Genomic DNA, 22,572 nt, shown 5'->3' on the forward strand with positions numbered 1-22,572 from the left:
CTGCTGTGGCTACACTTTCCTTGGGATTCTCAGTGTGTTCACTAATGGTTTTTCATTCCAGTTAGAATTTTAGTCTATTCCCGGGTCACCTTTCACTTGGGGGAGGGGGGCCTACTCTTACGGTTCTGCATGACCTCTACTGTTTCCGTAATTACATTCCCATCTTCTGAAAGGGGAATTGTTGGTGGGCTCTAAATGTTGTCTTCCATGAGGTTTCCTCTATATTACACTTAAAACAAAAAATTCCTCAGGCTTACGTCCTTTCCTAATTTCCAGTGTCTCTGTCTCTTCCTCATGATCTCTGGTCATTTCAGTATTTGCTGATGGTGAAGGCAGATTGTTCAAGTTGAATCTTCCCAGGATCCTTCCTTTTCTCCTCTTCATCTCTTAAGATTATGTGATTAAATTGCCATTAGGGCTTAGATTCTGGTTCCCTACAACATATACTGCTTTTCTTTCCTAGTGACTCGTCATCTAGATACTCTGACTGGACAGCTGATGCAGGCATCAATTTGCAGCCTCCTTTACGAACGTCATCACGTCGACGAGTTACCCGCTTTTGCAGTAGTTCAGAGGATGAAATGTCTACTGAGAATTTATCTCCTCCAAAAAGGAGACGAAAGAGAAAGAAAGAAAATAAGCCTAAAAAAGAGGTAAGAGAAGTATATCTTTAAAACATCTATTTACGCTTTCTATCAAGTGTTTCTGTCCATATTTAGAAATTAAAAGTCTTAGGGAGATTGGAGATTTTATATACTATTGACACTGTTAAGTCTTCAAGACTCAAATGTAAAATGCAGATTTATATTTGGAAAAGCTACTTTCTTCTGGAGGCTTCTCTATCGAATCTGCCCCAAATTGGCGGTGGCACCGGCTCCTTCCTCAGTCTGACACGATAAGGGGGAGGGAGCTCTATTTTGCTCGGAATCCCACAACTCTTTATTTTCTCCTGTTAATTTCAACACCAGAACTATACTTCAGGGCATTTTAGGGCACTTTCTTCTTGTTTCCTCTGTCTTTGCCTTGTTTCCCAGCTACATCTGCCACGTTCTCTTTCATTTGGCACGTTCACAAGCAGGAGTACTTGTGATGTTCCTATTTCTTATCATATGTTCAGTGTTCATGTCGTGCAAGTAACAGTCATTATTTAAAGATGCCACGTCTTTGTATTCCTCACGTATTGCTGTGTCACAGACCATCCTGAATCTTAGCTCCTTACAGCAACAAACATGTATTCCTATTTGGTGGGTCAAGAATCTGGGGGCTGAAAAGCTAGGTGAGTTTTGGTTCCCAAGGTCACAGTTATCACACGGGTTGGAGCTACAGCTGTCTGAACGTATAACTGGAGCTGGCTGATCTTCTTTGAACCCTATTCAGTTGGGGAGTTGGCTGTAGACCCAGCTACTCACCACATGGGCCCCTCTAAAGAGCTGCTTGGGCATCTGTATGACATGGTGGCCGACATTCCCTAGGTTAGGTGATCCAGAGGTGTCAGCAGGGGTAAGCCTTAATGCCTGTGACAGCTTTGTCTTAGAAGCCTCTTGTCACTTCTGTCTTACTCTGTTTGAGTGGAGCGGTTGTGGGCTGCACCTGTGGAAGAGATGAGGAGGATCAGAGAGTTTGTTGGCACATTTTAAAGTCACCTGTCTTAAAACCTCAAATCAAGAGGAGTCTCCCTGTGATGAGTAGTCCACGGTGAAATTCAGAATGGTCTCTCGGCAGAGCAGGCTGGCTGTCGAAGAGGATTTAGGTTGGAAAGGAGCCCCCTCCCATAGGATGTCAAGTGTTATGAAGAGTCTATTAGAAATCCGGGAGAGGCTAGATGAGTGCCGGGGGAACCTGCACTGCTTTCACCAGTGGCCCACAATGTACACGCTCCCGTGGGTGTGAAGGAACCAAATACGTATGCCGTTTAAAAACTGATCATTAGGCGACGTGCCCATTCTCATTTGACATAGCATTTCTCACTTGGTGAAGTTTCTTTTGTTTGTCAATCAAACCACGCCCTCATGCCCTTTCTGTTGTGCTGGACTTTGTTCTCATCCCCTTGGCAGAGCTTGCGGAGGATGACTCCGGTGGAGCTTGCAAATATGGAACATTTATATGAATTTCACCCTCCCGTGTGGATAACGGACACCACACTTCGAAAGTCTCCTTTTGTTCCTCAGATGGGTGATGAGGTGAGAGTAGTAAAATTTAGAAATGGGAATATGGACCACAAGATAGTATTTTACCCTTAGGTTTTAATTTATTTTTAAATGTATACTTTTTGTAGGTAATCTATTTTCGACAGGGTCACGAAGCTTATATTGAGGCTGTCAGAAGAAATAACATTTATGAACTGAACCCTAATAAGGAGCCATGGAGAAAAATGGATCTTAGGGTAAGATGATCATATTATTAAGCCATTAAACATCTAGCACTGTATAGTTAAGTTATTTATAAATCCATTAAAAATAAACCTTCTGGAGGTATATTTCATTACTGTCTTTTTGACTGCCTACTTAAAAACATTTCTGCTGTTACCTTCTAAGCCTTAGGATCCGGCAGAAAGACGTGTTTGTCAGTGGATGGTCTTCATGTATTGCTGATTGGTGTATAAAATTATAAATGTGTTCGTCACTCAGGAAGGCAGCTTGGTAGTATATATCATGAATGTTAAAGTGTGTGTATCTGGGACATATATTCAAAAGAAGTGGCAGGTTTTCAAAAGAGGAAATACAAATTGGAAAAGAAGTTGAACCGCATGCACAGTAGACTAGTCTATTGGAAAAGCTTTAGCTCCCCTATACTTAACCAGTTAAATAAAAAAATAAAAAAAAAATTTTTTTTAAGCAGTGAAAGAAAAAAACCCCCACATTTTAGCAAGTAGCAAAGATTTTGGTTTGTTACCAGTTACTCACATTGGTGACAGGACAGGGTATATGAAACAGCCCGGGCTTTGTAGAGGCTATCTTGGCGATTGGGATTGAAACTGGAAAATATTCAGATGTTTTAAATCCATGACTTTATTTGCGGTGATTTAGGAAACAACTGGAAGTGCATGTGAGTTTATGAGCAAGACAGTTCCATATCCCTGTTAATAAAAACAAAAGTTAGAAAAAGTCCATATATTCTACAGTACTGAATGGATCAAATCATGGTACATTTTGCAGAGTTGACTATGGTATGAAGCCCACTGCGTAATTGAGGCTTTTAAAATACTTGAGTGAATGACTGTTAAATTTTTATAATTTATTACTAAGAGAAAAAATGGGATGTGAAATGTTGTTTGTGGTTATGGTAATAAAAACTTGCAGACATGCAGTCAACCAGAATAAATACATCAAAATGTCAATGGTGATTATGTATGGAATAGCATTGCCGTTGATTTTTTTTTTTATTCTTTGTATTTTATATGTTTTTGATACTTTCAGTAACTATTAGAAGGTAAAAACAACTATCTTAGCAAAGATAGCCGTTTTTTTTTTCTTCTTCTTCTTTAAGTTTATTTATTGATTTTGAGAGAGGGAGAGAGAGAGAAGCCCAAGCAGGCTCTCTGCTGTCAGCGCAGATCCCGATGTGGGGCTCAATCCCACGAACAGTGAGATCATGAGTAGGAGTCGGACATTTAAGGGACCGAGCCACCCAGGCATTCCCAAAGATAGCTGTTCTTAACTCTCCTTCAACTTAGTGGCTCTCCGTCTTGAATTTGGCTTACCATATGCTCTGATTTATTTAGGTCTGTTTCACTTATCACTGAGTTGATCCTCATTATTCACAGATTCCATATTTGTCATTTTGCCTACTAGCTGCATGTTATTTGTAACCCCAAATCAATGCTCAGGGTGCTTTCTGGTCATTTACAAACACACACACAGTGGCAAAAAATTTGATTTCCCTGACCGGCCTGTTACCTCCTGAGGTCGAGTGAGGTGATACCTTCTTGTTTGAGCTCTCACATCATAAATAAGTGTCCTTCTCACGATCTATTGAATGCAACATAAATAACTTCAGTGTTTTTATGCTTTTTGTTGGTGACTTACTGTTTAACATAGCCCCCGAGTGTGATGCTTTAAAGTGCTCTGCTGTGTTACTCAGTACAAGAAGGTGATGATGTGCTTTCTGGAGAGAACACCTGTGTTAGATAAGCTTTGTCTAGGCATGAATGAGAAGTCCTTTTGGCTATTGAGTTCAGTGCTAATGAATCAACAGCATCTTCAATGAGATGTCTTTACACAGAGACACACATAAAACAAGATGATGTATCTCTAGGAAGAGAACAGAGCCAGAAAGAAATTCACATTATTCACAGTAATTGTCTTTAGATATTGTGCTGATCAGTGACTCTTACGTGTTCCTTCTTAACACTTTGTGGTATGTTTTCTAAAGTGAGTATATTCCTTATGTTTGAAACAGTATTAAATGTCTATCCTGAAAAAGACGTGAAGATTAATTTTAGCAAAGTGATTTAATCACTGTTAAATTGGAAACCTGACTTACAAGTTGACTTAATGTGGCAATATGTGGAGATTTATAGTCTTGAGAAATTACTTTATTTTAACCATTTTAAACATTGCATTCTTTAAAAAATATCTGTTAAAGGATCAAGAGTTGGTCAAAATAGTTGGAATACGATACGAGGTTGGGCCCCCTACGCTCTGTTGCCTCAAACTAGCATTTATAGATCCTGCAACTGGAAAACTTTTGGACAAATCTTTCTCTATTAGGTATGTGTTACTCTTTTTTTTTTTTATGGAATTGTTTAAATTTAGAGGTTTCTTCTTGCTGATCAGCATGTCCCTCATAACTGCGGGGTGAATAGTGGAGCACTATGGACAGCCTAAGGCGGGAGTTGAGGTGCTCATAGCTGGGACTAAAAGTAGTATGCTGTAGCAACAATTAGGCATTGGCATGTTTATACCTTTTTCCATGCCACTAATGTGTGGAGAACTCTGGCCTGTAGGGGAATTTGTGTCTGTCTTTGTTTTTGAGAAAATGTTAGAATAAATGATTTGCTAAATGTGTGCTGTCCATTATGGTGGCCCTTAGCCACATGCGGCTCTTGAGCTCTTGAAATATGGCCGATTTCAATGGAGTGTGATGTACACACTGGATTTTGAAGACTTGGTATGAAGAAAAAGTATGTAAGGTATCTCGTTATTTTGTATTGATAACATGGTGAAACCGTATTTAGGGTACATGGGATAAATTAATTTTACTAGTTTCTCTACTTTTTTTAATAAGGCTAGTCAGAAACAAATTAGAAATGCAGCTCCCATCCTGTTTCTTTTGGACATTGTTGCTTTAGACTGTAACCTGCTCAGGGAGTTTGATAATCTTTTATTTCTGTTTAGATACCATGATATGCCGGATGTCATTGACTTTCTTGTACTGCGTCAATTTTATGATGAAGCAAGACAGAGGAATTGGCAGTCTTGTAAGTCTGTTCTTACTGAGTTTTATACACTGTTAGAAAATGATCTCTCAGTTTATTGGCCTATTTTTTTGTTGTGGTGCTGCTTGTTATGGTGGATGCAAACATGTGAATTCTGGAAAGAAATAGAAGTGCCTGGAAAGTATTTTTTGCTTTACTGCTTCTTCGTAAGGACTGTTAGCCAAGCAGCATTTCTTGTGGGGATTATTTCTTACGCGTTGACTGTATGTTAGAGGTGAACTTTTATATCCTTTCACGTGTCCACAGTCTGCATTTTTTTCCATCTTTACTGTGACTGGTATAATTCACAAAGTTATCTTATGATCTAAAACAATCAGGAAATTGAAAAATAATGTAAATTACTTCTAATCTGCATTGTAAATAGTGCAGCCACTTAGGAGAGTTCATTCGCCTTTGAGCAGTTTTGGTCTCTTATTAGGAATAGTAAGTTTTAGGCTCTGTCGTCTAGTGTACACGTTTGTAAATGATGTTAAGGCCTCATTAATTTTCCTAGTTGCTGCTGCTTTTTTCTAAAGTACTACAAATAGGTAAATTTTCGACAAATTCCCTGAGTCACCCCTATTTGAAATGAAAGATTTTGGAGAACATGGCTGTTCTTAGTGGACTATTTTTTTTTTTAATTTTTTTTTTTTTTTAACGCTTATTTATTTTTGAGACAGGGAGAGACAGAGCATGAACGGGGGAGGGTCAGAGAGAGAGGGAGACACAGAATCTGAAACAGGCTCCAGGCTCTGAGCTGTCAGCACAGAGCCTGACGCAGGGCTCGAACTCACAGAGTGCGAGATCGTGACCTGAGCCGAAGTCGGCCGCTTAACCGACTGAGCCACCCAGGTGCCCCCTTAGTGGACTATTTTTAACGGTAATAACCACACAGTCAGGACTGTTTTGGGACTAAAGGAAATTTTTCTTGAAGAAAAACATCTAGCCATACACAGAAACAACCAAGACCAAACTCCAGTCATCTGGAATGTGCCGGAGTTAAGATCAATAGCCAAATTCTGAAGAACTTCAAAGCTTCGCATCTGTTCTGTTTATCCAACACCCATGACGTCTAAGTTGGAAGCTCTCATTTTGTTCCGCCCACATGTGCATCCAGAAATTGTTTTAAACTCCCGTTCTCTGTAGCTGAGCTCTAGAGATGGATTCCCACTTGCCTCTTGAAATTTAGTGCCTTTGTTTTATTTTTGTGATTGGGAAATTAATGTACCAGATCTTTTAATTAATTCAATTCCCCCCCCATAAAATCTGACCGATTCTCTCGAAGTTTGAGCAGTGTTAGTAAAGGAAGTTGCTTAATCTTGATTTTATTGCGTGAAGAACTTTACTAAGCATGTTTATTCTACTCTTGAATAGGCAAAAACAGGTTTGTTTTGTTTTTTAATTCTTAAGGAAAAGCCAGGTTTTACCTTCAGAAAAGTGATTTCTTAAGGCTCCTTTTAATTTAAAGTGTTATCTTACAGTGAAAAATACTTTTATCTAAACCGAAAGTATCTTCTAGTTGTTTTGTTTTTGAATTTTTTTTTTTTTTAAGTTTTATGTTTGAGGGGCGCCTGGGTGGCTCAGTTGGTTAAGTGTCTGACTTCGGCTCAGGTCATGATCTTGGGGTCCGTGAGTTCGAGCCCCGTGTCGGGCTCTGTCCTGACAGCTCAGAGCCCGGAGCCTGTTTCAGATTCTGTGTCTCCCTGTCTCTGACCCTCCCTCGTTCATGCTCTGTCTCTCTCTCTCTCAAAAATAAATAAACGGTAAAAAAAAAATTTTTAAGTTTATGTTTGAAAGAGAGAGAGAGAGCGAGGGGAGGGGCAGAGAGAGAGAGAGGGAGAGGGAGGATCCCAAGCAGGCTTCATGCTGTTCACGCAGAGCCCAACGCGGGGCTCCACCTCACAAACTGCGGGATCATGACCTGAGCCGAGATCAAGCGTCCCACCCAGGTGTTCCTCTTCTAGTTTTAGATAAATAGGGAAGGAAAGTATTATAAGGTTGGTTCTTGGTATCAAAAACTGGCTTTTTTTTTTTTTAAGTTTATCTATTTGTTTTGAGAGAGAGAGAGAGCCAGTGGGAGAGGAGCAGAGATAGAGGAAGAATCTTAAGCAGGTTCCACGCTCAGCACGGAGCCGGATGTGGGGCTCGATCCTGCAGCCCTGGGATCATGACCTGAGCTGAAATCAAGAGTCTGACTGAGCACCCAGGCGTCCTGGGTGTCTAGTGACTTTGAAAAATATAAAATGTGCATAAAAGTCATGTTTATGTGAATTTAAAAATATTTTAAGAACCTCAAAACATGCAGCTCCAGTAGTGATACTGCTGTTGTTTTCAGTTTTAGAGAATTCCGTGGAAGCATACTTGGTTAGTACTCTTTGTGGGTATTTTATTACGTAAATATTCTCTTTCTGAGGAGTGAAATACAGCTTTAATTTTGATGGATACCATTTCTGTCAAACCTTCCTTGAAAGCAGAATTGTTAATCTACCAAGGAATTGTTAGCGGTGGCTAAGCAACTTTTTTTGTTACTGGTTTTGTTTTGAGAAAGGTGGAATGGATGGAAGGGAAGAGGTGGGGTTATGACAGCAGTCTGTGTTCCTTCTGTAACGTGAAACCGAGCTCACCTACAGTGTGTTCCTCTAGAAGGGATGCCGTTGTAGGGTACACAGATGATTACCGGAGTCAGTTGGAGCATTCTGTACAGTTACTTTGGCTTGTGGATGGAGCCCTCCTAAGATCTGCTTCCTGCTTCTATATATCCTCCTGAGATAAAGGGATATGTGGGTGTTTAATTCTTTTTTTTATTAAAATTTTTTTTAACGTTTATTTTATTTTTGAGAGAGAGAGAGCGAGCGAGAGAGCGTGAGCAGAGGAGGGTCAGAGAGAGGGAGACACAGAATCCAAAGCAGTCTCCAGGCTCTGAGCTGTCAGCACAGAGCCCCATGAGGGGCTTGAACTCACAAACTGTGAGATCATGACCTGAGCCGACGTTGGACGCTTAACTGACTGAGCCACCCAGGCGCCCCTAATTCTTTTAAGTAATAAAGTATGTAAGCATATCCTAGGGTATATCTAGAACTGATTTTTAATGTGAAGTCTTAAGAATTAAAATTCTGTTTTATGTGGAAATATTTATATAGGGAGAGCTTTAGAATAATCATGGATTCTAGTCATACTTTTAGAATATGTTTCATTCAGGAAGTACATGTTTCAGAGGTATTTAATATACTTATTAAGCAAGTATATTTTGATCATATACATTGTTGTAGAAGATTATTGAGTTTTGTTAAGCTTTGTTCTTTGTTCCATGTTGTAAAATGTGGTCGAACCTATTTTGGGGAAATGTTTGGATCCAGTAAACAACAGAATCCAGTCGGAAGCATGTTAGTCTATTGCACTGTATGGTTATACACCGTCAGTAAATTACTCAGTGTGACATTGTATCTTTTTACATTTATTTTATTGCTGAAGATTGCTGGAAAGTGGGGAAGGATGGCTGATTTTAAGATAAAAAAAGTAATTTCTTTTTTTATCTCTATCATGGTATTTTATAAATTAAAAATGTGTCTCAGACTTGGTCATCTTTTATAGGTGATAGGTTCCGTTCTATCATTGATGATGCTTGGTGGTTTGGAACAGTGCTAAGTCAAGAGCCATATCAGCCGCAGTACCCTGATAGTCATTTCCAGTGCTACATCGTTAGGTCTGTATGCAGTTGAAATGAATTCTCTACAGACATTCGTTCATTGTGGTGGGTGGTTTTATGAATAATATGTTTCAGGTGAAAGACCATGATTTAGTCTGTCATTGAGTCCTGTCCGTCATCCCCATGCAGTGTCTCTCGAACGCCCTGGCTGCTTCCCGTTCACCAGAACCCCCTCGGGACAGGTTCTGCTTGCCTCTCTGGTCCCATTTCTGTAGCCTCCTAATAGTTCCTAGTTGAGGAGCACATATTACATCATTTTCCCTGTTCAAGGAAATCGTTGCTGCTTTTCCATTGGCTGTGGAATAAAGTCACATTCTGAAGTGTGGCATTCAAGGCTTCACAGGGTTGTTGAGTTTTTTCCACCTACCCTGGGTACAAGCCACACAGGACTTCTGATTTTGTCTTTGAACATTTTTAATGCTTTCTTTTTCTCATAATATATTCTCCTAAAAAAAATCTTACGGTTAATATTTAAACTTTCATTGCTACAATGAGGTTTTCACGTTTTATTTTTGTTTACTCTTTTGTGGATACCTAGTTATTAGCCACAAGTTGTTTTTATGAGAGGCTAACTGGACTTTTGGTTTTTTAATAGGTGGGACAATACTGAAATTGAAAAACTTAGCCCATGGGACATGGAACCAATTCCTGATAATGGTATATGATTCTTTTTTTAAGTTTTAGCAGAAACTATTTAAAAAAATTTTTTTAAACACTTATTTTTGAGAGACAGAGGGAGAGGGAGGGCCAGAGAGAGGGAGAGAATCCCAAGCAGGCTCCATGCTGTGAGCGCAGAACCTGATGCAGAACTCAGACTCATGAACCATGAGATCATGATCTGATTCGAAATCAGGAGTCGGATATTTAACCGACTGAGTTACCCAGGAGCCCCATGGTATATCATTTTTCAATAATGAAAATATTTGACCTGTTTTCAGTAACCGTGAGCTTTACTAACCCCCCACAGAATTAATATGAATCTGGCTGATTAATTCTTATCCTAGGCTTCAAGTTTAATGCTGACTGCATTTTAATAGCCCATTATCATTTCTTACATAATCCTGGCTAGTCGTTTTGTAGCATTTCTCTCCGTTTGGGCTTGTTTCATATTTACTCATTACCCAGGGTTTACATTTCTGGTGCTAGTGTTAGAGACGTGGTATATGGTCCTCAGTGCATCATATCATGAGGCACATGATGTCCATTTGTCCTATTACCGGGGGTGTTAACTTTCATCATGTGACTTAGGTGGTGTCCCAGGTTTCTCCACTATAAAACCACTGCTTTTTCCTTTGTAGTGTCTGGTTTAGGAGTTTTGACAACTTAAGTATAATATATATTTGGTTAATTATTTTTCTTTCTTGTTCTTTGGAATGGAATTTATAGTTGACCCACCTGAAGAGTTAGGAGCTAGTATTTCTGTCACTTCCGATGAGCTAGAGAAATTACTCTACAAACCTCAAGATGGTGAATGGGGCCAGAAATCGAGAGATGAAGAATGTGAACGAATTATTAGTGGTATAGACCAACTTTTGAATCTTGGTAAGTTTTTAGTGTGGAATGTTTCATGTTCAAGTTTTCCTTTCCTCAAAGGTATTTTTTTTATTTAATTTTGAGAGACAGAGAGTAGGAGTGGGGGAGGAGCAGAGAGAGAGGGAGACATAGAATCCGAAGCAGGCTCCAGTCTCCAGGGTCTGAGTGGTCAGCACAGAGCCTGACGTGGGTCTCGAACCCAGGGACCATGAGATCATGACCTGAGCCGAAGTCAGCCACTCAATCGACCGAGCCACCCAGGCGCCCCTCCACAAAAGTATTTTAAAAGCGCAGCAAACTTCGGTGGCATTCTTCACTACAGTTTCTACTTGCTCCTTTTTGTTTGGGCCTGCATTGTTAAACGTGGCTCTAGTTTTGAGGAATTTGCAGAGAAATAATCTCCTGTGGGTGATGAATTTATTGATGAAAATGTTTTGTGTCTGCCTTCATAGACATAGCAGCGGCTTTCGCGGGGCCAGTTGATCTGTGTACGTACCCGAAGTATTGCACCGTAGTAGCTTATCCAACCGACCTCTACACGATTCGAATGAGGCTCGTGAATCGATTCTACAGGTTAGTAGAAACCTCCTTTCACAATAGTTTGAAAAGGTGTTTGGTCATCCTGAGTGGAGTGAATGGAAGTGGTGGTTGATCGTGACAGTGGTGGAGTGGGGGCTGATGCACGCTATTTTCTGTTTCACTCTCTTTCATTATAGTGATCTTGTGGTCTTCTGTGGTAAGACACTGTTCGATGTTGGAGAGGCGTCGGATTAAAAAAAATTCCACGTGCTTCTTACAAATTATGTTAAGTAGTTAGACATCATATTTATTTGCGTGTTATTCCTATTTAGCAGCTTGATTTTAAAAATAAAGTTGAATTTTAAAAATTGGCCTTTGAAAGATTGATTCCCCAGAGTCATCAGCTTTTTATCTTTGGCTTCTAGAGCACTGATAACTATAAAATTTCCTATTCTTAGTGATTTTTAAATTTTTTAAAAAATATTTATTTATTTATTGCTTCTTTATTTCTGAGTGAGAGAGAGAGAGAGACAGAGAGTTTGTGGGGAAGGGGCTGAGAGAGAAGGAGACATAGAATCCAGGGAGACACAGGCTCCAGGCTCCGAGCTGTCAGCACAGAGCCCGATGGGCTCGAACTCATGAACTGTGAGTGAGATCATGACCTGAGTGGAAGTCGGACGCTTTACCGACTGAGCTACCCAGGTGCCCTGATTCTCAGTGATTTTTTTAAATTTTAAGTAATTGATAGTATTTTATTTGTTACAATTCATCTACTTTGAGAAATTACCATTTCAAAAAACTGACTTCTTACATCGATGGTGTACTTTATCTCTGTAGCCAGACATGGGAATGTGCATTTGTTCAGAAACCACTTTGCCAGGTTACTCTCTTAGGATTGATGATATTTAACACCTTTTCTTCTTTGAGTCTCAGTAGCTTCCGTTGTGCCTGTAGACACTGTGAAAGGGAGGGTTGCTCCAGGTTGCTCTGGATGTGATGAAGTGAACTGTTAAGATTTTTGGTCTTTAATTGTATTCTCTGTGGTTTAGCTTCCAGTATAATTGTTTATGGTTATGATCAGGTTGAGAGCATTAGAAGGTTATTCATTGTAACTTTGCACTTAGGATTTAATATATTAATACATGCTGGCTTAACGTGCTGGGAATTTTTTTTTTTTTTTTTTTAAACCTGGTTTCTGTGTTTTTGTTTTCTGAGCTCTAAATTGCCTACTTTTTTGTTTTGAAGGAGGCTATCTGCATTAGTTTGGGAAGTCAGATACATAGAACATAATGCCAGGACATTTAATGAGCCTGAGAGTGTAATTGCAAGATCAGCTAAGAAGATAACTGACCAACTTTTAAAATTTATCAAGTAAGTTACCTCCTATTATAGATGTGGAAAGTGGCTTTGCATGTCTGTACCTCTTGCAGCGATCTAGTTCTTAATTTTTGCTCTCTGAATTACACCCTTTTATTAATATGCTATGTTAAATAACATTTCTGTACATATTTATTGTGATTATTACTTTTAGTAAAGGCATGAAAAACAGAACAATCCAATGTTTTCTGCTTTTTAAAATTGAAATAATTTTATATTACAGAAGTTGCCCTATATATACCCTTCACCGGGTTCCCCTTAGTCATTTTTCATGACTGTGGTGTCCTTATGAAACATGAAGAAATTACCCTTGGTATAACACTAATGGCTGCACACGCTTGCTTGCATTGGGAGATCATTTAGGAGGAGGACGGAAAGTGGGATCTGTTTTAACATCATCTGTTCTGATGAACGTTGTCTGTCACTTTGGACAAATTGTTCAGCCTGTTTCCTTTGAAATTAATGAATTGTGCTGTGTGATCTTAATGCCTTTTTACCATAGCCATAAAAATTGTTTGAAAGAATTATGTATCAGAGAAGATAATTTATAAACTGTGCCATCATTTTTACTATGTGGCTACAAACTGGGAAGTAACTGGTTCTGGTCTATCTTGCTTTGCTGGGTGGAATCCACTTCTTGCCTGGACGACCTGGACTTGTTTCCTCTTCCCCAGGACTTTCATTTTTTTCTACTTCAGGAAAATCACATACCCATTTTCATCTTCTTCATGCCTAGATAGTCCTACTTCAGCATCCTTTCTTCTGTGTGTACAGGGAAGTTAAGATCTAATTTGCTTTAATTTCTGCTTCTCCCCTCTATTTTGTCTCAAGTCAATCCATGTTCCTGGTACTTACTGTACGAATATGCCTAGTGATGTTAGGAACACTCATCTTCACATTCATCCAGTTGAGGCCATAATTGGATTATTTCTGGATTGCCAGCTTAATTTTTATACATACTTAGCTGGGGAAACAAAAACTTACTTTCCATATTCTAAGATGGTCAGTTGTTTCCACAGAGGGTAGATTAAAAAACTGGGTATTCCTTTGCTTGAAATTAGGTATGCATACTTGGGGAACTGTTTATATCTTAACCTGTAGTTTGAATCTTTGACATCAGACACGACAACTGCATACTCTTAAACATGTGAAAAATTGCTTTTTAGGAATCAAGACTGTACACATATCTCAGAACTTTCTAACACTTCCGAAAATGATGAGCAAAATGCCGAGGATTTGGTAATGAAGTTTGTCAATTTTATAATGATTTCTGTTCGTTTCAAATGGTAATTTAAAAATATTGAGTGAAGTAGAAAAATAACAATTCTTGCTATATTCCAATGAACTATGAAACTATTTTGATAAAAATACATAGATTTTTTGTTTTTTTCAATATATGAAATTTATTGTCAAATTGGTTTCCATACAACACCCAGTGCTCATCCCAAAAGGTGCCCTCCTCAATACCCATCACCTCCCCCCCCCATCAACCTTCAGTTTGTTCTCAGTTTTTAACAGTCTCTTATGCTTTGGCTCTCTCCCACTCTAACCTCTTTTTTTTTTTTTTCCTTCCCCTCCCCCATGGGTTTCTGTTAAGTTTCTCAGGATCCACATAAGAGTGAAAACATATGGTATCTGTCTTTCTCTGTATGGCTTATTTCACTTAGCATCACACTCTCCAGTTCCATCCATGTTGCTACAAAGGGCCATATTTCGTTCTTTCTCATTGCCACGTAGTACTCCATTGTGTATATAAACCACAATTTCTTTATCCATTCATCAGTTGAAGGACATTTAGGCTCTTTCCATAATTTGGCTATTGTTGAGAGTGCTGCTATAAACCTTGGGGTCCAAGTGCCCCTATGCATCAGCCCTCCTGTATCCCTTGGGTACATTCCTAGCAGTGCTATTGCTGGGTCATAGGGTAGGTCTATTTTTAATTTTTTGAGGAACCTCCACACTGTTTTCCAGAGTGGCTGTACCAGTTTGCATTCCCACCAACAGTGCAAGAGGGTTCCTGTTTGATAAAAATATATTTTTAATTATCCAGATATTCAGTGAAGTAATTTGTTTTAACCAATAATTGATACCAAATAAACAGCATATGTCTGCGTGAATAACATAGCTGAGGAATGTGTCCTCTACTTTTGCAATTTCTAAGAGTTGGATTTGATTGTAATTACAAATTAAACGAACTTGACCATGCTCACAGTACCCACAAGTTCTTCACTCAAGGTGGTATCAAAGTTCAAGGCAAATATCAGTGATGCTGGGTAATTTCACTTCATACAGAATCGAGCAGGAAGTTACAGGAGTTCTGTATAGTGTCAATTTCTACACAGACCCTTATTGCGATTCACTGATTCTCTTGGTAATTTCTATCGGAATAAAAATGGCCATGCAAATATTTGATTTAGGGAATAAGAAAATGTGTGGAGTATGAAATTCAGAACAGTAGGAAATGGTTTCTTGGGTTTTATGGATAGAGATGAAACACACATTGGAAGTTGCTTATGCATGTCCTATTTAGGTCTTGCACAAAGCACCTTTTTATAGCTATCTATAGGAATTAGTTTTCCTAGGGAGTGTAGAGGGTTATTAAGAATGGTTGGTTTATGGGAGTCTGGGTGCCACAAAGACCTGATAGGGTCTGCCTTTTGAGATTTTTGTGAACAAGTTAAAATCCTTGTAAGACCTAATGTGTTTGATACGCTTTTAGGTTATTACGTTTCGGATGAGAATATTAACACTTAACGGTGCTCTGATTTTTGTTCGTAGGATGATAGTGATCTTCCTAAAACATCTTCTGGAAGAAGGAGAGTAAGTTAATCTGTTCGACTGACCTTTGTTGTTTGCTTATTCTGTATTTTGAAAGCAGCCTCAGATTTCAGGTGTTACTCTGAAAAGTTACCTTGATAATGGGTATCGAGCATTTGTTAAAAGAAATGGGAAATCACTGAGAGGCGGGTAGTCAGGGAAGGTTTAGTGGAAGAGTTGGGACTTGAACTTCATTTTCAGAATGAGCTGGAGGAGAAAGAGGACGTGCACAAAATAAGGAGCATTTGGGACCCGTGTCACAAAGTAGGCACGTGTAGCATGCCACTAGGCTAGCGGTAGAGCACTGGCCTGCCCAGTGTAGGGACTGAGTGTTGGGGTGAGCAGGGGGGCTGTGTCTGGCTGTTACGTTGGGAGTGCATGATGGTGATCTTGAAAACCAAGGATTTTATTTAAATTTAAAGGAGAGACTCCGTTTCACCACCATAATAGATGCAGAGGTTTTGAAGGATGACAGAATCGGTACTAAAGGAAGTGAGGAACCTGTTGCAAGAAGTAGAGTGTAAGGCGGAGCCTCGTCAGGGACTGTGCTTGTGTGCAGTGGGAAGGCTGGTAGAGGAGGAGCCCTCGTAGGGGAATGTTCACTGGGGTTTGCTGAATAAACCTTTGTTTTAAATGACACCTGTTGGGAAGATGCAGTTAAGGAGAATGACATATGGATAGAATGAGTTTTTAGATACTGGGTTTGGTTATAAGTTTTAGATACTAAGTTTGAATTGTGGCGTCACCAGCAGCTCTTGTGGTTATAATGTAACATATTAATTAAAGGAAAGGTTATTAAATTTTTTTAAATGTTTATTTTGAGAGACAGAGACAGTGCAAGTGGGGGAGGGGCAGAGAGAGAAACAGAGAGAGAGAAAGAGAGAGAGAGAGAGAGAGACACTCCCAAGCAGGCTCTGCACTGTCAACGCAGAGCATGACATGCGGCTCGGACCCACAAACTGTGAGATCATGACTTGAGCCAAAACCAAGAATCGGACATTTAAACAGACTGAGTCACTGAGGCACCCTTAAGGAAAGGTTATTAATTTAAAAATGCTTAACATTTTATTTTTAAGTTTTTTTTTAATGTTTATTTTTGAGAGAGAGCATGAGCAGGGGAGGGGCAGAGAGAGGGAGACAGAGGAGCTGAAGCTGTGCTGCCAGCAGAGTCCAATGTCAGGTTCAAACTCATGAACTGTAAGGTCACAACCTGAGCCGAAGTCAGACTGGCTCCCCTAAAATGCTTAACATTTCAAATTTTGTCCAAATACTGCTTAAATTTAAGCTTTTTATCATACTAATTTTCCTAATATGCTTGCGCCAAATAACAGTGGGAAGTTATACTTGAAGAATTGTCATCTGATTGTCATTTTCGTATAATTTCTTATTTTGGGGGGAAAATAATTTCATTTTTAAACAAAATCCCAGGTGTTTAGTATCTGTATAGTATTTGTTTGCTGTGGCCGCCATAGCAAATCACAAATCTAGTGGCTTAAACAATTAAAAAAAAAAAAAAAAAAAAAAGGTCTTCTAGGTCTGTAGATTAGAAGTCAGACATGGGTCTCAGTGGAGCTAAAATCAGGGTGGTGGCATAGCTGTGTTCCTTTCTGGAAGCCTAGGGTAGAATCCTTCTTCTTGTTATTTTTTAGCTTCTAGAGGCTCTTGTCCCCTCGTCTTTTATCTTCAAGCCAGCAGCTTGAAGTCTCGAAGTCTCTCACTTTTAAAAGGACCTTTGTGGGGCGCCTGGGTGGTTCAGTCAGTTTAAGCGTCTGACTCTTGGTTTCGGCTTAGGTCATGTTCTTGTGGCTTCGTGGGTTTGAGCCCCACATTGGGCTCTGTGCTGACAGTGCAGAGCCTGCTTGGGCTTCTCTCTCTCCCTCTCTCTCTGCCCCTTCCCTTCTTGTCCTGGCTCTGTCTCTCAAATAAACTTAAAAAAAATTTTTTTTTTAAATCACCTTTGTGACTACATTGGGCCCATCTTGATAATCCAGGACAGTCTTCCCATCTCAGGATTCAAACCGGTGGTCAGATCTGCCATGTATAGTGACAGCCACAAGTTCTTCAATTAGGATGCAGGTATCTTTGGGGCCATTCTTTAGCCTACCACTTTGTCTAATGCGATTCTTCACTTTCTGTGAAAACGAGTTCTAAACTTGGGAGATAAGTGGTAGAATGAAAAATGTTTTCAGAGTAATGGATGTGATGTTACTGACCTTTACAGAAAAGTGGATTTCTTCTAAGTAGATAGAAAATAAAAGTAGCCACATTGTTATAGTACACAAGGCCACAGCTCACGTGCATTTTTACCACCGTACTATACCAGACCGCAGTGTGACATTTCCAAGACTGAAAAAGCTTATAATATTGTGAATGTATTTATAGGTCCGTGATTGGAAAAAAACGAGCATCAAAGCCACCAACTATGTTGAAAATAATTGGAAGAAACAGTGTAAGGAACTAGTGAACTTAATTTTTCAGTGTGAAGATTCTGAACCATTTAGACAACCTGTTGATTTGGTTGAATATCCAGTAAGTTTTGCCATTGTTTGAATGTTTGGGCCTTCTTGTTTTGTATAGAGATTGGGGTGGAGGTGTTTAAATTAAACTTTAACGAGTAAGATGTCTGAGCTTCGTGTTAACTTTGTCTCTCACCGCTAAGGCAGCTGTGGAAGAGTTGTATTACACAGTTTTTCTTGAATTTTCTAGACCCCTCGTAACTTTGGCTAAGACTTAATCACTGCTACATCTCAATGGGAGGATCCTACATGTTTATCTGTTTTCTTAGTAGGCTCAGCCCCAGGAAAACTATAAACTGGATAAAAGCTCTGTATTCATTCCCCAAATATGAGAATGGAAAATGGCCTTTAAAAAAAAGATTACAAAGCACAGATTTACTGTAAAAGCTTAGAAATTACATTAAGAGTATAAAGAAGGAAATGAAAACCATTTAATATCCTACCAGATATATCATTTTGGTATATTTCTTATTTTTTCTGTATGTCTGAGCCTCTTTTTTAAAAATTATTGATGATTCTTAAGGTCCTTCTAACCTTTTTCTTTTCTCTCATTTTGAATGTTTTGGAGATCTGATGCTCTTAACATTTCTATAAGTAGGAATCAAATCTTTGAACTAATTCTTGTTTTTAAAACCTAGGACTACCGAGATATTATAGATACTCCAATGGATTTTGGAACAGTAAGGGAAACTTTAGAAGCAGGAAATTATGACAGCCCTTTGGAATTTTGCAAAGACATCCGGTTGATATTTAGCAATGCAAAAGCATATACACCAAACAAAAGATCAAAGGTAATTTTAAAAGTGGTTCTCAATGAAAAGAGTGCGTGGTCTGTGTTGATGATCATTTTCCACTTGCTGGTACGTGTTGGAACATTAAGGATGAGTGAGGAGGGCGAGAACACTGGTAAGGCTAGAGCTCTGTCTCTCTCCCCTCACCACAGTTAATGCTTACCTTTCCTAATGTCGTGGAAACAAATGGGAATCGGAGGCAATGAGGCCACCAATGAGAAATGAACAAATTTGAACTTGATACATAGGATGGGAAAAATCCGTTTTTGTACATGTAGGAATCTTGAAGAGTGGACTTGAGATTTAATGATAGATTCTGGAAGATAATTAAAAGTAAGAAAAGGAAAATCGGAAGTGGGGGTGAGACTCCTGAGAGCATAGTAATATTTCCAACCCAAAGAGGAGACACATGAGCCATCTGATTATTGGAGAACACAGGTGGAGAGTATACCCCTAAAGTTGTGTTAAAATGTTACATGTTGGATAACTTCTCATAACTTGTTGAAGCGCAGTGAACAGACAAAGGTGTACATAAGTCTCTCAGTGAATTCTCACGAATAATCACAAACCCTGGTAGCCAGTGTGCTGGTAGTTTAACAAAGAGGGATGATTTGAGAAGACTCTAAAGAACGCACTTGCTTAATATTATAGCACTTTGTCTATGATCAGCAACTATCGCTGCTAAGTAACCATTTTGCCTTAATTTCACTTTCTCTTTATTATCCCCAGACTCTCCTGTGTTAATTATTTCTCAATCTGAGAACTGCTTCCTTGGATTCAATGTGCAGATTTCACATCACTTTAAATCAGTTTAGCATCCGGTCCAACATTTTTCCAAGTTGATGCTATTGTCCGTATTCACTGTTATTGAGACTTTCTTCCCAGAGAGAAATTTCATTCATGCTTTCCCTCGCCTTTTATGTAACATACTATTTGAGGATAGATATATCATCAACTGTACAACTTATTGGATTTTTATATATTATCAGAGTTTCAAAATTGCAGTTAAATATATGTAACATAAGCTTTATTATTTTAACCATTGTTAAGGGTATGATTCATTGACATTAATTATATTCACAATGCTCAACAATCACTGATTTTCCTAAAACTCTTTCATCACCCCAAACAGAAACTGTAACATGAAGGAGTAACTCTACATTCACTCCCCGCTTAGCCCTTGGTAAATGTCTCATCTACTTTGTCTGGATGCATTTGTCTGTTCTAGATATTTCATACATGGGATCATACAACATTTGCCCTTTCGTGTCTGGCTCCTTTCACTTAGCAGAATTTCTGAAAGGTTCATCCGTGTTATAACATGCATGAGAGCTTTATTCCTTTTTATGCCTGAATGATATTGCATTGTATGGGTATATAATATTTTGTTTATCCATTCATATCTTGATGGACAGTTGAATTGTTTCTGTTTTTTGGCTCTTACGAATAATGCTGCCATGAATATGGATCACGCCATCTGCTAATAGCGGTGGTTTCACTTCTGACTTCACAATCTGATCTTTCTTGCTTTGTCTTTATATTCTTTCTTTCTGTCTGTCTGTCTTTCTTTCTGTCTTTTGGTCTTTTTTTTTTTTTTGTCTAATTCTGGCTGGGATTTAAAGTACAGTATTGAACAGCAGTGGTGGAAGCAGGCAACCTTGTCTCTTTCCTGATCGCAGGGGGAAGATTTTCCGTATTTCACCATTGTGTATGACGTTAACTGTGGGGTTTTTTCATACATGCCTTTTTTCATTTTGAATAGCTAATTTTAACACCCATTTTTGTTCAATGTTTATGTTCAACTCAAGTGTATTAACTGAATTTTATATAAAACCCAACGAGAAGACATAAAATAATATGAAAGTGATTCTTAAGAGAATCAGATTTCAAACAATATGATTAAGGAAATAAAGCCACTTGTTAAAATTGGTGACTAATGTTAGAATTCACATTTGAAGGGAAAGAGTAAGGTATACACAAAATACTGGAAATGTCAATGATCGTTTCAGATGAAGTGACATTTTGAATTTCACATGTGTATATATATGTGTGTGTGCATACATATTTATAAAGCGTATAAGAAATTGCTATAGCTCACATACCTAAAAAAATACATTTTTTAAAATGTTTATTTATTTATTTTGAGAGAGAGACTCCCAAGCAGGCCCTGCAGTGTCAGTGCAGAGCTGGATGCAGGGATCAAGTTCATGAATGGGGAACTCATAAACTGAGCCGAAACGCAGTTGGATGCTTAACTGACTCAGCCACCCAGGCGCTCCTCACACACTTTTTTCTGAAGATTCTCTAATGTTAAAGTGTCTCCACCCCGCTGCCTGGTGCATCGGAGTGATTGAACGTTAGACTTTGATACTTCCTTTTCAGGAATGATTGTGAATGAGTAAAGAGTACTTCCTGTAAATACATAGCTGTACCAAAGTTATTTATAGGAGCACTGAATATCATGTTGCGGTTCTTTGACAGATTTGATATTATTTAATTATCAAAGCTGTTAAAACACCATCTTTCATATCTGTTACAGTTCTGGGGCCTGTTTTCTTCTCCTGTGGCAAGATAGGCTTTGGTCTGTAATCCATGCTTAGATCTAACTGGCCTTACTGGAGGTCAGATTGCAAGTTGGAGACTGGGGTGAAGTGTCTTTGTCTCCTTGCCCCGAGGACACACTGCTCTCTTGCTGCCTAGACGGCAATCCTAAAACTAGCCAGCTCCACATCTAACTAGGAGAAGGGGACATCTTTAGGATTTGTATATGTAAATGTGAAAATGAGAACAGCTGGTTGAGAACCATTGACCTATAGACTGTAGTAAGTCCTGGATTCTAGACAATTGCTTTAATACTTTCTTTCATCTGAGAGTTATATGTTCGGTACTGCGTGTTTCTGGCAGATGTCATTGAAGGAAGGGTGGGATGGATGAAATAAGTAACAGCTGTTGTCTCTAACAGTGATGTAATAGGTTGCAATTATACTCTTTTTTGTGAAAGTATTTTTCAAGATATTTTGTAGTTCTAGTTTTGCTCTCATATTCTTGCAGATTTACAGTATGACCTTGAGATTGTCTGCCTTATTTGAAGAAAAAATGAAGAAAATCTCCTCTGATTTTAAAATTGGTCAAAAATTCAATGAAAAACTTCGAAGAAGCCAGAGGTTCAAGAGACGGCAAAATTGTAACCGTGTCAGTCAGGCTAACAGAAGTATCAGGTGATTGGTTATTTCAGGCTTTGTATGCAATTTAAAAAGTTTCAGGTTGTGATACTTCTTTAATTTTATTATTCTACAATGATTAGGAGTATAGTATATTCCGAAAGTTGTTTTTTTTTTAATGGCTTGAAAATACTGTGTGCATATAGAGCTATTGTATAATTTGTAATTAGGTAAATTTTTAAGCATTTAAGGAAAATTATAGATTTTTAAAATTTTACTAAGGATTAAAGTATCATTTATGTATTTACATAAGAACTTTTTTTTTTTTTTTTTTTATAATGCAGAGAGTAAAGTGATTGCTTTGGGTGTCGAGCATTTGATTGTGTTAAGAGAAATAGCGATTAGGCACTATGTGCCCTATTGTTTCTGAGGATTAGTTATGAAGAAGACATATAAAATGCAGGGCTTATTCTCCGTCAGGAATTTGATATTAATTTGTATTCTGTCATCTTTGTGTAGCCTATGTTACTGTCAGGTTTCCAGGCATCTCACAGTGTTGCAGCGCGAAAGTGGAGTCCGTCCTGTGTCGTCTGTGTCCAGGCTTGTCTTGAACAAGCGCCGTGTCCGTGATGGGTGTCTTCGTGCATGTTTTGGGGACTGTGCTCTGCATCTCCGTTCAGAACCATCTCCTTCAGATCAATAGTATTTAAATCTCATAAGCTTGTTCTCGTTTAGC

At 38.7% G+C, this 22,572-nt stretch overlaps 1 protein-coding gene across 1 annotated transcript in view; it reads left to right on the forward strand.

Moving 5' to 3' along the window:
* The window catches only part of BRWD1 (bromodomain and WD repeat domain containing 1), a 121,127-nt gene that overhangs the window by 83,264 nt on the left and 15,291 nt on the right, over positions 1-22,572 (forward strand). Inside the window, exons 23-37 of the mRNA XM_053903070.1 lie at positions 464-653; positions 2,055-2,180; positions 2,276-2,383; positions 4,585-4,709; positions 5,337-5,419; positions 9,008-9,119; positions 9,718-9,779; positions 10,509-10,664; positions 11,108-11,228; positions 12,420-12,545; positions 13,718-13,790; positions 15,330-15,371; positions 17,751-17,897; positions 18,523-18,675; positions 21,727-21,893. Coding sequence (XP_053759045.1) covers positions 464-653; positions 2,055-2,180; positions 2,276-2,383; positions 4,585-4,709; positions 5,337-5,419; positions 9,008-9,119; positions 9,718-9,779; positions 10,509-10,664; positions 11,108-11,228; positions 12,420-12,545; positions 13,718-13,790; positions 15,330-15,371; positions 17,751-17,897; positions 18,523-18,675; positions 21,727-21,893 — 1,791 coding nt within the window. The remainder of the gene's footprint in view (positions 1-463; positions 654-2,054; positions 2,181-2,275; positions 2,384-4,584; positions 4,710-5,336; positions 5,420-9,007; positions 9,120-9,717; positions 9,780-10,508; positions 10,665-11,107; positions 11,229-12,419; positions 12,546-13,717; positions 13,791-15,329; positions 15,372-17,750; positions 17,898-18,522; positions 18,676-21,726; positions 21,894-22,572) is intronic.

The sequence above is a fragment of the Panthera pardus genome, unplaced genomic scaffold, assembly GCF_024362965.1.
Source record: "Panthera pardus isolate Hobbes unplaced genomic scaffold, ASM2436296v1 HiC_scaffold_16, whole genome shotgun sequence".
NCBI lineage: Eukaryota > Metazoa > Chordata > Mammalia > Carnivora > Felidae > Panthera > Panthera pardus.